At 54.1% G+C, this 14,466-nt stretch overlaps 1 protein-coding gene across 4 annotated transcripts in view; it reads left to right on the top strand.

Moving 5' to 3' along the window:
* Msp300 (Muscle-specific protein 300 kDa) overlaps nucleotides 1–14,466 on the top strand; it is a 103,727-nt gene that overhangs the window by 26,448 nt on the left and 62,813 nt on the right. For all 4 annotated transcript variants that reach the window (XM_078192031.1, XM_078192032.1, XM_078192033.1 and 1 more), the window contains 12 exons: nucleotides 67–5,598; nucleotides 5,690–5,978; nucleotides 6,101–6,620; nucleotides 6,692–7,140; nucleotides 7,234–7,429; nucleotides 7,668–7,742; nucleotides 8,536–8,688; nucleotides 8,754–11,001; nucleotides 11,084–12,395; nucleotides 12,473–12,836; nucleotides 12,908–13,516; nucleotides 13,603–14,388. In XM_078192031.1, coding sequence (XP_078048157.1) covers nucleotides 67–5,598; nucleotides 5,690–5,978; nucleotides 6,101–6,620; nucleotides 6,692–7,140; nucleotides 7,234–7,429; nucleotides 7,668–7,742; nucleotides 8,536–8,688; nucleotides 8,754–11,001; nucleotides 11,084–12,395; nucleotides 12,473–12,836; nucleotides 12,908–13,516; nucleotides 13,603–14,388 — 12,533 coding nt within the window. The remainder of the gene's footprint in view (nucleotides 1–66; nucleotides 5,599–5,689; nucleotides 5,979–6,100; nucleotides 6,621–6,691; nucleotides 7,141–7,233; nucleotides 7,430–7,667; nucleotides 7,743–8,535; nucleotides 8,689–8,753; nucleotides 11,002–11,083; nucleotides 12,396–12,472; nucleotides 12,837–12,907; nucleotides 13,517–13,602; nucleotides 14,389–14,466) is intronic.

Genomic DNA, 14,466 nt, shown 5'->3' with positions numbered 1-14,466 from the left:
AATCACCTTTAAGCGAGCGATTAAGTTACTTACTAGTTCTCGATTCTATTTTCGTCGCGTTTACAGGCGACGGTGAGACCGAACTTCACGACGACATCTCGAACCTAGAAAAGATCCTGGAGACCTTGAGGGAGAGCATCGTTGTTCAAAAGCAGAACGCCGTGCAGAATCTGGAGACTTGGAAGGAGTACGAGAAGGGGATTCGAGCACTGAAACCCTGGATAGAGGAAGCGGAATCCGAGGCAGCGACGATCGGCAGCAAACCAACGACCTTGGCCCAGGCGGCCCAGATGCTGGAGAACGCTAGGGCGTTCGAGGCTAGGTGTCGGCAACGCTTTCCGGAAATTCAGGACCTGTCCTTGGTCAGTCAACGAATTTCGGGCAAGACCTCGGCCTCTGACGAGGTCGACGCTGTGCACACCCGATGGAACGCTGCCCACGACGTAGCTGTACAGACGACCACCAAATTGGACAAACTGGTCACCTCTTGGAACAGCTTCGAGTCCGAGATCAAAGAGTTTGACGAGTGGCTGGTGAGATCGGAGAAGACGGTGTTGACGGAGCCCAACACTCGGACACCGGAGGTTTCGGTGCTGGAGAAGGAGCTGGCCAGGTTGAAGGATTTCAACAAGACTGTTTCCGATCACCAAGCACGGCTGATATCACTGACGCAGGTATCCGACCACATCGGCCACGGCTTATCTTTGGAGGGTGCAACAAACTTGAAGGGCCGCGTGTCCGACATCAAAGCCAGAGTCAGCAAACTGGCGGACACGGTTAGATTGCAGATCAACGAGGTGTCCGACTCTCTGCTGGCCCGTCAAGAGTTCCAGATGAAGATAGCCGACTTCGAGAACTGGATGTCTCGGTTGAGATCCAACGTCGCGGAGATCAGTGCGGCAACGGTAGACACCGTCGACGCGAATCTTCAAGCGGTGCACGCCTACATTCAGGAACACTCGGACAAACAGGCCAGCTTTGCCATCATTTACAACGAAGTCAAGCAATTGTCGTCGACCGGGTCTGTCGCGGAAGCGGCGGCTCTCGACGAGACCTACGTAAACTTGACCAACAAGTACAAGGCGTTGGAGGACGATCTCGGACAGAAGAGAAAGGGTCTCGAGAAATGGATCGAATTGCTCAGCTGGATAAACGACGCGAACGCTCAGCTGATTCATTGCAAGTACGAGGCCGAGGCGAGGAAGCCGACGGTCGCTGATTTGGAGAGATTCTCCTCGGAATTGCGGACAATCGATGACAAGATAGAAGGCTGGAAGCGGCACGCGCTGCCGGACGACGGAACGACGGGCATCGAGATGAGGGACAAACGGGGCAAACCGTTGTCGGCGTCCGGTCTGCTGATCGATTTGGAGAACAAAGCCACGGCCTTGAAGAATGAGATATCCCTGAAACGAGACAGGCTGGAGAACTTGGACGCTAGATGGAACAATTTCAGAAGTCTGCAGCAACGCGTGACCGAAAACATTCTCGGCACACAGACGGCTCTTCAGGAGATCGTTTACAACGCAAACACCTGCGAACGACTGGCGCCGGCGGTTGACAAGATCGACCAGCTGATCGAGGAGCACCGGAACAGGGACCGAGAGAGGGAGACCCTTCGTTTCGAAGGCAGTGCACTGATGAAGGAGGATCAACGATCGACGACGAACATTCAGGTGGCGGTGTCGTCCGTCGACGCCAACTGGGAGAAGGTGAACGAGCTTCTTCGCGAGCAAAGGAAAAAGTACGCGGACATGGACAATGAGTGGAAGGCGTACAAACGAGCTAAACAAAAGGTGGACAAGTCCATGGAGGAGTCCGCCGAGCTGTGTCGGTCCGTCGAGGGTACGCCTAGCGACGTTACCCGGGCGAACGTCGCCCTGGAGAAGCAGAAAAAGGCGCTGGAGGCGTTGAAGAAGGGAAAACAATTTCTGGATAAAATGGAGTTCGAGGCTCAACAATTGACCAAGGAGGCCAGCCTGATGCCCACGTTCGATTCGACGCCGATAGAGTCCGATCTGCGCGAGGTCAAGCAACGCTACCAGGACGCGTGCAACGAAGCGGCCGAGAAACTGCAGACTCACGAGACCCGCGCCATCATATGGAAGCAGATCGAGGAGTCCAAGACGGAGCTGACCAAATGGCTCTGTAATACCAACGAGTCGCTGACCAGTGGCAGCGACCGTCGGTTGGACGCTGAGAACTGTCAGGCTAGGTTGCTCAGGTACCGAGAAGAGTTGCCGGGCTATCGGCAGCTCTACCAGAACATCGTCGCCAAGATGAATCAGCTGACGAGGCTGGACAACGACGCGGACATTCAGACGTTGAAGTTGTCGCGCGAGTTGTTGGACGACCAGTTCCAGCTCGTGAGCAGCTCCGCCGACAAATTGGAAGCATTAACGTCGACCATGAACGAAACGGAGAGGGCCATCAGACAGGAGCTGAAGAACTGCGGCGATCGGATCTCCAAGGTACGAGAGGAGATTGTCAAGTGCGACGATCTAACCGGTGAGAACACAAAGATCCTGGGAAGAATCAACAAATGCCAGGAACTGAGGACCGAGTTGGAACGGTGCGACTACGCGTTGTCCAAGGTCGAGGAGATCTTGACCGAAACGTCTGCCGAGTATCCGAGCATTTCTAGGTCCACCCTGCCCAAAGAACTACAAGCACTCCGGCTCCGAAGGGACGGCGTCGCCAGCCACGCCGGCAAAGTGATCGCCACTCTGGTGGCGTTCTTGACCAAACTCTATCACGAAAAGTTCGGCGCTCTGCAGCGCATGGTGGCGACCTTGAAAGAGAAGGTGGCCTGGTGCGAGCCCGAGCAGAGCAGCGACCGTTACAATCTCGAGGTAAAGATGGCCTCGCTGATGGACGTAGAAGCCGCGATCGCCGATTGCGTCGCTAGGAAAGTGGACACCGACGAGTCCCTGAAATTGCTGGCCTCGGTGGAGAGCGTCGAGACAATGGCGGCGTCCAAGGCTGACCGCGACAGGCTCGCCGCCGACCTCGACTCCTTAAAGTCCGGCTACGAGAAGATCAAACGCGACTTGGAGAGCAACATCGCCCTGTGGCGGCGTTACGAGTCTATCTCGGAGAACGTATTGTCCTGGCTGAAGGAGAACGAGAACAGGATCAGAGGCGAGGCATCGGCGTTGTCGAACCTGGAGGATATCGACCGGAAGATCACCGAGACGAGCCAGATGCAGAAAACCGTGACCGAATACGAACGAGAGCTGAGAGAGCTGACGTCCCTCGCGGAAGACATCGCCAAAGTCAGCTCGGAATCCCGAGTGAATCAGTACATAGGACACTTGAACACCCGTTACGAGTACGTGCTCAAGTTCCTGGCGCAGCACTTGCAGAGGCTGCGAGAGCTCAAAGAGAACGGGGATCGATACGTCGCGAACAAGACGAAGTTGGAGAAATGGATCGACCAGGCGGAACGGACGTTGACGATCTTCGACGAGATCACCGGCCCGAAGCCGATCACTTTCTATCAATCTCGCCTGAAGGAGTTGAAGGCCTTCGCCGAGGAGAGAGAGGTTGGCCAGTCGATCCTGAACAGAACCGCCGAGACCGGGGAGGCGCTGTTTGCGAGAATCACGGCCGAACGGAGGGAAACGATCAGGGCGGAGCTGAGAAACTTTAGGAATCGAGTGGACGCGACGACGGACCGCGCCAACGCCATCTACAAAAGGATCGAGAGCGACATGATGCACAGGTCCTCGTTCGAGGACAAGTTCTCGCAGGTGAAGCAATGGCTGGTCGACGCGCGGAACAAGCTCGGCGAGAAGCAGGAGCTGCTGCCGACGCTTCAGGAGAAGAAACTGGCGTTGCATCTGCACAAAGCTGTCGCGCAGGACGTCGGCGTGCACAAGAACGTTCTCCAGCAGCTGCAGGACAGGCTGAAGGCGGCTCCCGACGACGACGCCGGCGAGATGCTGAACAACGTGATCGAGGCTTACGAGAAGTTGTCCAACGAGGTGGACGGGAGGATCGACGTTGCTGAGAAGCACGTCTCGAATCACGAGGCCTACCTTCAAACGTTCGAGAAGACTCGAGACTGGATCGGAACGGTGATCAACGAAGGAACGCCCATAGTCGAGGACTTTTCCGTCGAAAGGGACACGGCGTGCAATAAGATCGCCTCGATAGAGAACCTGTTGTCGCGCGAGGCCGAGGGCGCCAGGATTCTGGCCGACTGCAATCAGCAGTTGAACATCGTGCTGGAGCAGACCTCCATGCCGGGGCACCCGGCTTTACTGGCCAACTTTGAGCAACAGAAAAAGATTTGGGAGGAGTTTTTGAACAAGTGCGCGGCAGCCGGAGACAAGCTGAAGCAGCTGTTCGACCGGTGGTCCGAGTTTGAGAAGATCCTGGATGGTCTAGAGGCTTGGATCAAGCAGATCGAGGCACAGCTCAAGGACCAGAGCCTGAGGAGCACCGAGGAGGCGAAAAAGGCGCATCTGAGGAAACTAAAGTCTCTCGAGGAGAGTGTCGCGGCGAAGGGCGGTGAGTTCAATGCCGCCGTCGAGATGTGTCAGAGCATCGAAGCCGATGCAGACTTGGCCAGCAGGGTCTCCAGGGCGGCAACCAAGTACCAAGCCGTCAAAAATCAGATCAAGGAGGCCGTGGCGCGGTACGAGCAGTTTGCGAAGGAGCACGAAGCGTTCAACGTCAAGTACAACCAGCTGCTGGAGTGGTTCCAGGAGATTCGAGCGGAGCTAAAGAAGCACAGCGAAGTGGTCGGTGATCTGTCCGTGTTGCAGAGCAGGCAGAAACTGATTCGCGATTTGGGAGACACCAGGACCAAGGAGAACGCGCGGTTCGAGTCGGTGATCGATCTCGGGGAGAAGCTTTACGCTCACACGTCCCCCGACGGAAGAGAGATTATCAGGCAGCAGCTGAGAAACTTGAGATCGCTGTGGGACGGGTTCACCGAGGACCTGCAGAACACCATGCAAAAGCTGGACCAATGTCTGATGCAATTCGCTGAATTTTCTCTCTCTCACGAACAGCTTACCGCCTGGCTCAGGGACGTGGAGCGAGCGATGCACCAGCACACCGAGTTAAAGTGCACTCTGGAAGAGAAGAGGGCTCAGCTGCAGAACCACAAGATCATGCACCAAGAGATCACGTCCCATCGATCACTGGTCGAGAACGTTTGCGACAAAGCGCAGCAGCTGGTCGATCAAACAAAGGATACCTCTCTGAACGTGTTCCTGCCGTCCATCAAGCAGCTGTTCCGCAACATCGTCGCCAAGTCGCAAGATTTACTGGAGAACTTGGCCGACTGCGTCGAGAAACACAACAGATTCAATCTGCGAGCGAAGGCCTTCTCCGATTGGTTGAACAACGAGAGAGACAAGCTGGCGGAGTGCAACGATCTCGCGGGAGAACGCGTCGACATCTCGAGGAGGCTGGCTACCCTGGCCTCCTTGAAGAACGATCAAATGGAAGGGGCCGAGCATCTGGGCAAACTGAAGGAACTGAGCGACTCGGTGATCAAGAGAACCGCTCCGAAAGGTTGGGACGCCGTTAATAGGGAGATCGCGGTGTTGGAGAGCAGTCTACGGCAGTACTTGAACGAAATAGGTAAAATGAGTCGTATCCGATGATTTAGCGTGATTGGGTCGATCGTTGAAAGCCGAGGATCGTTCGACCCAATGATTTCTCAATCTTTTAGAATCCGTGGAAGAGAAACAGAAGGCGGCGCTGCAAAAGTGGCAGGACTTTGACGACAAACTGGAAGAGCACGCGAAATGGTTCTCCGCGATGGAGGCTGTCTTCAGGGACCAGCAGCTACAGCCTACCATGGCAGACAAGGAGTCTCGTCTGCGAGTGCTGGCCGACAAACGCGACGCTGTGCTCAAGGAGGAGTCTAAGATCGACGAATTCGTCGACAGGTCGCACAGCTTGCAGCACGCCAGCGGCGTGGAGCGCGTCAAACCTTTGATCTCGCAAACCAGCAACAGGTAAGTTTATCCCGGCAATTTTATGCCTCTCGTCCTCCCGTCTGGTTTCCTCACAAAGAGAGAGAGAGAGAGAGAGAGAGAGAGAGAGAGAGAGATTCGCTGGACGACCGGTTCTGCTCCAGGTACCAGCTGCTGCTCGTGCTCAGCAAAGAGGTGGTCACGAGGTGTCAAAGCATCGTGGACGACCATCGAGCCTACTCGGAGAAACTGAACGCCGTCGACGCCTGGCTCGGACAATTGGAGCAGAGTCTGGCGAGCCTGAAGAGAGACGAGGCGGACGGTAACCTCGAAGAGAAGACGTCCAGGCTGCGGATTCTCCTGGCCGAGAAGGAACAAGGCGAGCATCGTCTGGGAAGCTTGATCTCCTTCGGAGAGAGAATCCTAGCCGACACTTCGGCTCAAGGACGAGAGCTTGTTCGTCACGAACTGAGACAAGCCCGAGAACGCTGGGATAAACTCGTCGAAGGAATATCCGAGCAGCAGAAAAGACAGGATGCTCGGTCCTTGCAGTGGATCAATTATCGAGAAACTTTGCAGCAGATTCTGGCGTGGCTGGACGCCATGGAGAGGTCGGTCAGGCAGGATTCTGCGGTCGCCTGGACGTCTCTTCAGGAAATTAAATCCAAGTTGTCCAAGAGCAAGGTAAACACGATATTCGGTGATTGGTTTCTTGGTATCATCTTCGACTTTATCGTTACAATTTTGTTTTCTAGGCGATGCACCAAGAGATCCTTGCCTACAAACGCATAATCGAAGGCGTCTCGGAGAAAGCGAACGCGCTCGCTTGTACCGTTCAAGCGCCGTCGGACGCCAAGCAAAAGGCTGCCTCGGTCTCGGAGAGATACGACGAGCTGGTCGATGTGTCTCAGAGAAATATATCGAACCTGGAAACTCTGCTCGACACATTCCAACAGTTCTACGACCTGCAAAAGTCTTACCAGGACTATCAGAAACAGCAGTGGGAGCAGCTGGCTAATTACAGCGACTACACGGGCAACAAGGCTGCTCTCCAAGCACAGTTGACGAAAATCATGGAACTACAGGATTCTCAGAGAGAGGGCGAGCTAAAGTTGAATATTCTGAGCGAGCACGTTGCTCGGAGCGCTCGCAATCTGACGCCGAGGTCTCTGGAATCTATGGAGAGAGACCTGGCTACGCTCAGGTACGGCAGACAACGACCGATTTAATTTAAACGTTTTAATTCGCAGGCGTTTTCGTTAAGATGTATCGATGTCGAACGTACTGTCTTTTACAGATTTGAGCACAAAAAGTTTGCCACCGCAGTGACAGATATAATCCGTTGTATTGAAGAGAGAATCCAACAATGGAGCGAATACGAAAATTCGTTGGAGCGACTGTTAACTTGGTTAACCGACGCGGAATCCTCCCTGAAAAATTACTCGCTGAAGAACACCATCGACGAGAAGCAGGAGCAACTCGAGAAATACCGGGTAACGTATCCGACCAAGACAAAAATCGATATTGCACTATTTCGATAGGGTTCATATTCGTTTCAACAATTTCCCATGTACGCTTTTTTCGCCGAGAGTACACAGTTTTTGCGAACAATTTTGTCGAGTAATATTTTGCGCGATTTAGTTGATTTCGATTCGATGAGAAGCGGAAAAGAATACGAGACAGAGAAAGTCCGAAGAAAATGGGACACTGTATTTCACAAACTTCCTTTAGGCACTTCAAAAAACCGCCCTGTCGTGGGACACGGAAGTGACGGAACTGGTGGCCCTCGGAGACCACCTCGACCAAGTAAGAGACGTCGATGACACTTCCAACGAGGCGTGAAAGCTTTTTCTACAGATCTCTCATTCTCTCTCTGTCTCTTTCTCTCTTTCTCTCTCTCTCTCTCTCTCTCTGTCTCTTTCTCTCTTTCTCTCTCTCTCTCTCTCTCTCTCTCTCTCTCTCCCTCTCTCCACTTACTATCCCCCTTCTTTTTCTTCTTGTTTCGTTTTTTCCGTTTCGTTCTGTTTTTCACCTTCTCCAGTCTTACAAGTTTTCCACGTTTTCAACAGATCAGCCCACGTACAATGTGAATTTTCTCTGATATTTTCCAAACGCAACGATAATAAACGAACGATCTTCTAAGCATGAAATCGCAGACTGCGAAAAATTGGGGAAAACGTGTTTAGAGCATCGCAACGAGGTTACGCTTTGCCAAAAATACGGATGAAAACTTGCATCGACGATGGGACGACCTAATCACGACGTTTTTGCTCGACAATGATTTTTGTGTTTTCGTTTTTCTTATATGCCACACGATCGCCTAGAGTCCGTGGAAATAGCGCAGGAACACGATGACGGTCGAGAGTCCACGCAATTTTTTCGGCAAACGCGCAAACGACTTTCCGATCGTCGTCGCCTCGATGCATGCTGTCGGTTTTTTGAGCACGCTCGATCGAAGAATCGCGATCTCGTTGTGCTCGAAATATGTACAATTGTCGTCTTGTTCCGACGCGAGTCATCGTCGGACAAGAACCGTAATAATCGGTCCGGAATCACCAGATCGGCCTCGGTCTGAATTGTAGATGATTGTTTTCTGCAGATGTTGATCGTGAATTTGCGACAAAACGAAACAGAATTCGACAGAATGAGCGACGAGTCTTCCGAGCTAATGCAGATAAGCGGAGAGACTAGATTCTCCGCTAGCGTCCAACAGATCACGTCTCGGTTCCAGTCCATCCAAACGACTGCAAAGGTAAAAAAAAATATCCCTTCGTTTGTTTGAAAGTCTACGTACTGGACGTCTGAACGATTGCGCAGGAGCTGGTGAAGAAATGCGAGCAAGCGGTGGCGGACCACGCAGCCTACCTGGAACGGTACAAACAGTGCTCCGAGTGGCTGGCGAACGCTCGAACAGGCTATCGCTCCATCAAGGACGACTTCAGCGGGACTCGACAGGAGCTGACCGCGAACGTGTCCACTCTAATGGATCTGCTGTCCCGTCGATCGTCAGCCACGCTCTCGATCAACAACACGGTGGAGGCTGGAGAACGATTGTATCCAACAACCGGCGCGGAGGGCAGAGAAATCGTTCGGCAACAACTCCTGGACCTGCAACAGGCCTTCGAGGAGTTGTACGACGGCATTTCGTCGACCGAACGAGAGCTTCGATCCAAAATCTCTCGATGGTCCGGGTTCGACGAGTCGAACGTGGCCTTCGAGAATTGGTTGACGATCGTCGAGACCCAACCAAAGCCCGAGATCGAATTGAAGACGACGTTGGACGAGAAGAGAGCCCAATTGCAGATCTACCGCAACTTCTTGCACGACGTCCAGTCGCATCAGCAGGATCTGCTGGATTTGCGAGACAAGGCCGAGAATCTTCCCGATTCGGCGGACAAGGTGCGACAAATTCTGAGAAGGTTGAACGAAAGGCACTCCGCGGTGCTGAGGCGCGCGGTAGCATTTGTGGAAAGGTACGAGGGCATCGTGAGCGATCACCAGCAGTACAGCAAGGCGGTGCTCGACACCCACGAGTGGCTGGACGCCACGCACAACGCTGTCATATTGTGGGGCGACACCGAACTTGAGAGGGTGTCTCTTCACTCGAACCTGGATCGCTTGAAGAACCTGCAGCAATGTTTGCCGGAAGACGAGCCCAGAGTGCGGCAGATCAGGACTCTCGGCGAGAAGGTGATACCGGGAACCTTGGAGTCCGGGCAGATCAACATCCGTTCCCAGATCGACACGTCTCAACAGGAGTGGGAGAGTCTGGTTACCGCGGTCGCTTCGACCATAGAGTGTCTGGAGAACAAGTTGCAGCAGTGGAACGAGTTCGAGACGTCCAAGGAAAGATGTCTGGCCTGGATGAGGGAAACCGACACCAAACTCCACGCGGTGGATCTGAAAGCTACCCTTCGCGAGAAGAAGGATCAGCTGGAGCTGCTGAGAACTCTCCAGGGTCAAGTCCGAGCGAAGGAATTGGAGATTGACGCCGTTACGGAGAAGGCTCAGCAACTGCACAAGAATTTGTCCTCGAGGACTACGCAAATGTCGGAGCTGAGCATCAAGTATCAGCAAATCTCGAACAAGGTCAAGGATCTGAACGGCAGGTGGCAACTGTACGTTACCAGTCATCAAGAGTTCGACAACCAGGTGGCCGAGTGCACCAGATGGTTGGACGACATCGGGAAGAAGCTGGCTTACTGCTCCGACCTCGGAGCCTCCTCTCAAAAGGATCTCGAGAACAAGATGGAGATCGTGCAGGACCTGTTGCTGTACAAGGAGGACGGTTTCGCCAAGGTTCAGGGGATCGTCGAGCTGGCACAAGCTGTTTTGGCCAACACCGCGCCCACCGGGCACAGAGCTATCAACGACGCGGTCGGAAAACTGCAGGAGCAGTGGAGCGCGCTGGCTTCGAGGATGCTGGAGACCAAGACGAACCTTGACGACTCCATCAACAAGTGGGCGGGTCTCTTGGAGCAAATCCAGTCGATGAATAAGACAGTGGACAGCGCGCAGTCCGCGTTGAACGAGTTTCTGCCGTTCCAGACCACCATGTCCGAGAAAAGGATTCAACTGGAGCGAATAAAGGCTCTAGAGGAAAAGGTCCGTTGCGAAAACATCGAGGTGGATGGCCTGAAGATCAAAGTGGCCGAGATGATCGCCGGTGGACCCCGAGGTCTAGCCGCCTCCCAGGCGCAAAGTATTTTGAACAAATTCGACGCCCTGTTCGAGAAGATCAAATCATTGTTGGCCGAAAGGGAGGACCAGTACAAGGACCACAGGGTGTACAAAGAGGCTCACGACGACATCATCAATTGGTTGAGCAGGGCTCGCGAGAAGATTCCGTCGATGAAACAGAGACCCCTCAGTGACAAGCTCGCGATCGAGAATGCCGTGGCGCCGCTGGAGAGCTTGCTGAACAAGAAAGCGCAGGGCGAGCTGCTTGTGGAGCACCTTCAGCACACCGGGAAGGTCGTTTGCGCCAGCACGAGCCCGCGGGGCCAGGAGATCGTCAAGAACGAGGTCAAGGCTCTGACGCAGAGCTTCGAGGAGCTGTTCAGAGGTGAGTGAGAGCTTTTCCGATTCGTTCGGATAAGGAACGTGCAGCTTGTGTGAACCTGTGTAAATGATCGTTCGAATTGTAGAGATCAAGCAGCAAAAGGACCAACTCGAGCAAACGGTGAGCCAATGGCGGGACTACAAGGACGAATATGAACGTCTGAGCGACTGGTTGCAGCAGTTCGATATCCTGATCAAGGCGCAGAAGAACTCTCTTCTACCGAACGTCGCCGAGAAGGAGAGGCAGGTGCGGGAGGTCGAGGAGATATTGGAGAAGCTGTTGAAGGGCCAGGAGCAGATCGACGGGTTCAACGAGACAGCTTCGGGGTTGTTGTCCTCGCACTTGGACACCTACGTCAATAATCAACTGCGGCACCTGAATTCGCGCTACCAGGTGCAGGTGAACCTGGCCAAGGACGTGCTGAACAAAGTGGAGACCAACCTAGCCCAACACAAGGAATACGAGGCCAATTTGGCAAAGACTCGTGCGTGGATCGAGAACGCCAAGCAGATCATTCGCAAGGGGACGGAGGCGGCTTCCACCAGCAGCAGGGACGAGTTGCAAAACAGGCTCGATAATATTCAAGAGTTGTTGAGGAAGCGGGAAGTGGGCCAGAACTTGGTGCACTTGACGGTCAACTGCGGCGAGAAGGTCGTACGAAACACTAGGTCGGACGGCCGCGAGGAGATCAACGCGCAGCTCAAGGAGATCCAGAACGACTGGGAGCGACTGGTCAAGAAGATTTCGACGACCAAGGTGCATCTGGAGACGAGCCTGCTTCAGTGGGCGGACTACAGTTCTTCCTATTTGCAGCTGCAACAGTGGATCAACGACCGCGAGGCCAAGCTGCAACAAGTATGCGAGCAGAAGGTGTCCAAAGCTAGAAAGGGCCTAGCCGGCTTGAGTTCCCTGGCTATCGGCGAGAGGAAGGCTAACCTGAGGCAGACCAACAGCATCGTGCAGGACATTGTCGCCTTCGAGCCGATGATCCAATCGGTGACGACCAAGGCCGAGGATCTCAGACAGGCCACTCCGGCCACCGAGATCTCGATCAAGTACGAGACTCTGAGCAAACAGGCGCAGGAATTGTACGCCAAGCAGAAAGAGACCGTCGAGCTGCATCAGGCGTTCATCGATAGCGGCAACGAGTTCGTTCAGTGGATCAGAGCCGCGAAAGAGAGGCTGGGCAAGTGCTCCGAGCCTACCGGAGACAAAGAGTCCTTGGCCAACAAGATCAGCCAGCTGAAGGTGTTGGAGAGCGAGCTCTCCGAGGGCCAGAAGAAGCTGCAGCACGCTCTGGAGCAGGGAAACGCCGCCTGCCAGATCGCCAACGAGGAAGACAAGGAGATCATCGAGGAAGAGGTGGCGCTGCTGCAAGAGGAATACGACAGCTACGTGTAAGTACGATTGACATATTGATAACCTTGATTGGCAGATTGTTTCGACGAACGATCAGCGTTCGTGTTCTGTTCAGGGACTCGCTGAATAACACGAAGAGTCTGCTGGAGGTGGGAATAGTCAAGTGGACCGAGTACGAGGATCAGTTCTCCGAGGCTACCGAGTGGCTCGCGCAGACGGAGCAGCTGGTGCAGTCGTTCAACAAGCTCCAGGATAGCCTGGAAGAGAAGAAGAACGTTCTCGAACAGTTCCAAATACATTTGCAGACGCTGTTCGATTGGCAGAAGGAGCTGGATCGGCTCAACATGAAAGCTCAGATGCTGCTGGAGACTTGCGCCGATACTAGAATCTCGAACGCCGTCACGCAGCTGACGACCAAGTACAACGCGCTGTTGTCCTTGGCGAAGGAGATCATGCGACGGTTGGAGCTGCACTATCAGGTACGCTTTTTCCATTTAGAATTAATATCCAGATTAAGTATAATACACGTCGAGGTTGCCGCGGTCCGCAGGAACACCAGCAGCACAACACGCTCTACCAAGAGTGTCAGGACTGGATCGAGAGGACCCGGGACAAGTTGGGCGAGTGCAAGGAGATCCCTAGCACTCTAGCCGAAGTGAATAACAAGCTGCATACCTGCAAGACGACCAGACAGACGCTGGAGCAGGGTCAGAACAAGTTGAGATACGCGTTGGAATTGAAGGAGAAGGTGATCATGAACACGGAGCAGAACGGAGCAGCCAAGATCCAAGAGGACACCGAGAACCTGAAGACCGAGTTCGAGAAGCTGCTGGCCAACGTGGAGGACGTCAGGCAAAAGTTGGCTGCGAGAGCCGGCGCTCTCGAAGAGCTGAACAAGATCCATAGGCTTACCACCGACTGGATCGAGGAGATCGAGGGGAAGATTCAACCGGGAGAGACGCGCAAGAACGATCTCAGCGAGAAGAGGGCTCTTTTAGAGAAGTACAAGACGGTTCAGCGGGACATTCAAGGTCACGGGGAGACCGTTGAACGGCTGAAGGCTCGATTGGCCGAGGACTCGAGCATCCCCGTTGGCCCTTATCAGTCCACGATCGCAAAGTACAACGAGCTGAACAAATTGATCGCCGAGAAGATACGGGTAAGTGTGTTCGCTTCGCACCATGCGTATTTTAATACCGCGCGTATTATATCATGTATTCTACGTATGGTCGATCGAACGTTTAGAAGCTGGAGGAGCAGGTGAACGACCACGAAAAGTTCCAGCAAGCGCTGAACGAAGCGTCGGATTGGGTGCGTCAAGCCAAGCTGGAGTTGCAGCAACATTGCGACACGCACGGCGAGAAGGAGCGGATCGTCGAAAGGGAGAACAAGGTGAACCGGATCGTCGCGTCCCTGCCCAAAGGAGAGGCATTGATCTCGAGGGTGATCCAGCTGAGCGACGGAGTGATCGCCGGCACAGGTCCGGAGGGCCAAGAGACCGTTGAGCAGGACGCGAAACGGTTGCAAGCCGATTGGAAGTCGCTGCAAGCTCGCTGCCACGAGTCACGGGACATCTTGTCGAATTGCATCTCCAGTTGGTCCCGGTTTACGGCTGCCTTGGACAGCATGCAAAGGTGGATGGACCACTTCCGGAAGAAGGTGAACGACGAACAGTCCAAGGAGAACAAGACTCCCGAGGATCTGGTTCGTTGCAAGAGTTTGGTTGAAGAGGCTGTTCGGCAGAAACCGGTCCTCGAGGATCTGAACGACGAGTGCGAGGCTCTGTTGGAGATGAGTGCTTGCAGCTGGGCTCGGGACAAGACGGTGCAACTACAGACGGCTTATACCACGTTGTTGACCGACATGCAAGGCTTGGTCTCGAGGGTGGAGAAGAACTTGTCCGATCATACAGAGTTCCTCAAGGCCAAGAAGGAGATGGAGGATTGGCTGCGCGTCGCCGGAGGATCCGTGCAAGACTGCATGGGCGTCGGAGACGCCGAATGGGCCAAGGACAAGCTCGAGACCGTCAAGGTAAATTTATCGTTTAGCGAACGTGTCGGTTCGACTGCGGTCGCTCTCTCTCTCTCTCTCTCTCTCTCTCTCTCTCTC

This window comes from Augochlora pura, chromosome 10 (assembly GCF_028453695.1).
Source record: "Augochlora pura isolate Apur16 chromosome 10, APUR_v2.2.1, whole genome shotgun sequence".
NCBI lineage: Eukaryota > Metazoa > Arthropoda > Insecta > Hymenoptera > Halictidae > Augochlora > Augochlora pura.
Note: the sequence above shows the minus strand (reverse complement) of the source record. Positions and strands in the feature narration are given on the sequence as shown.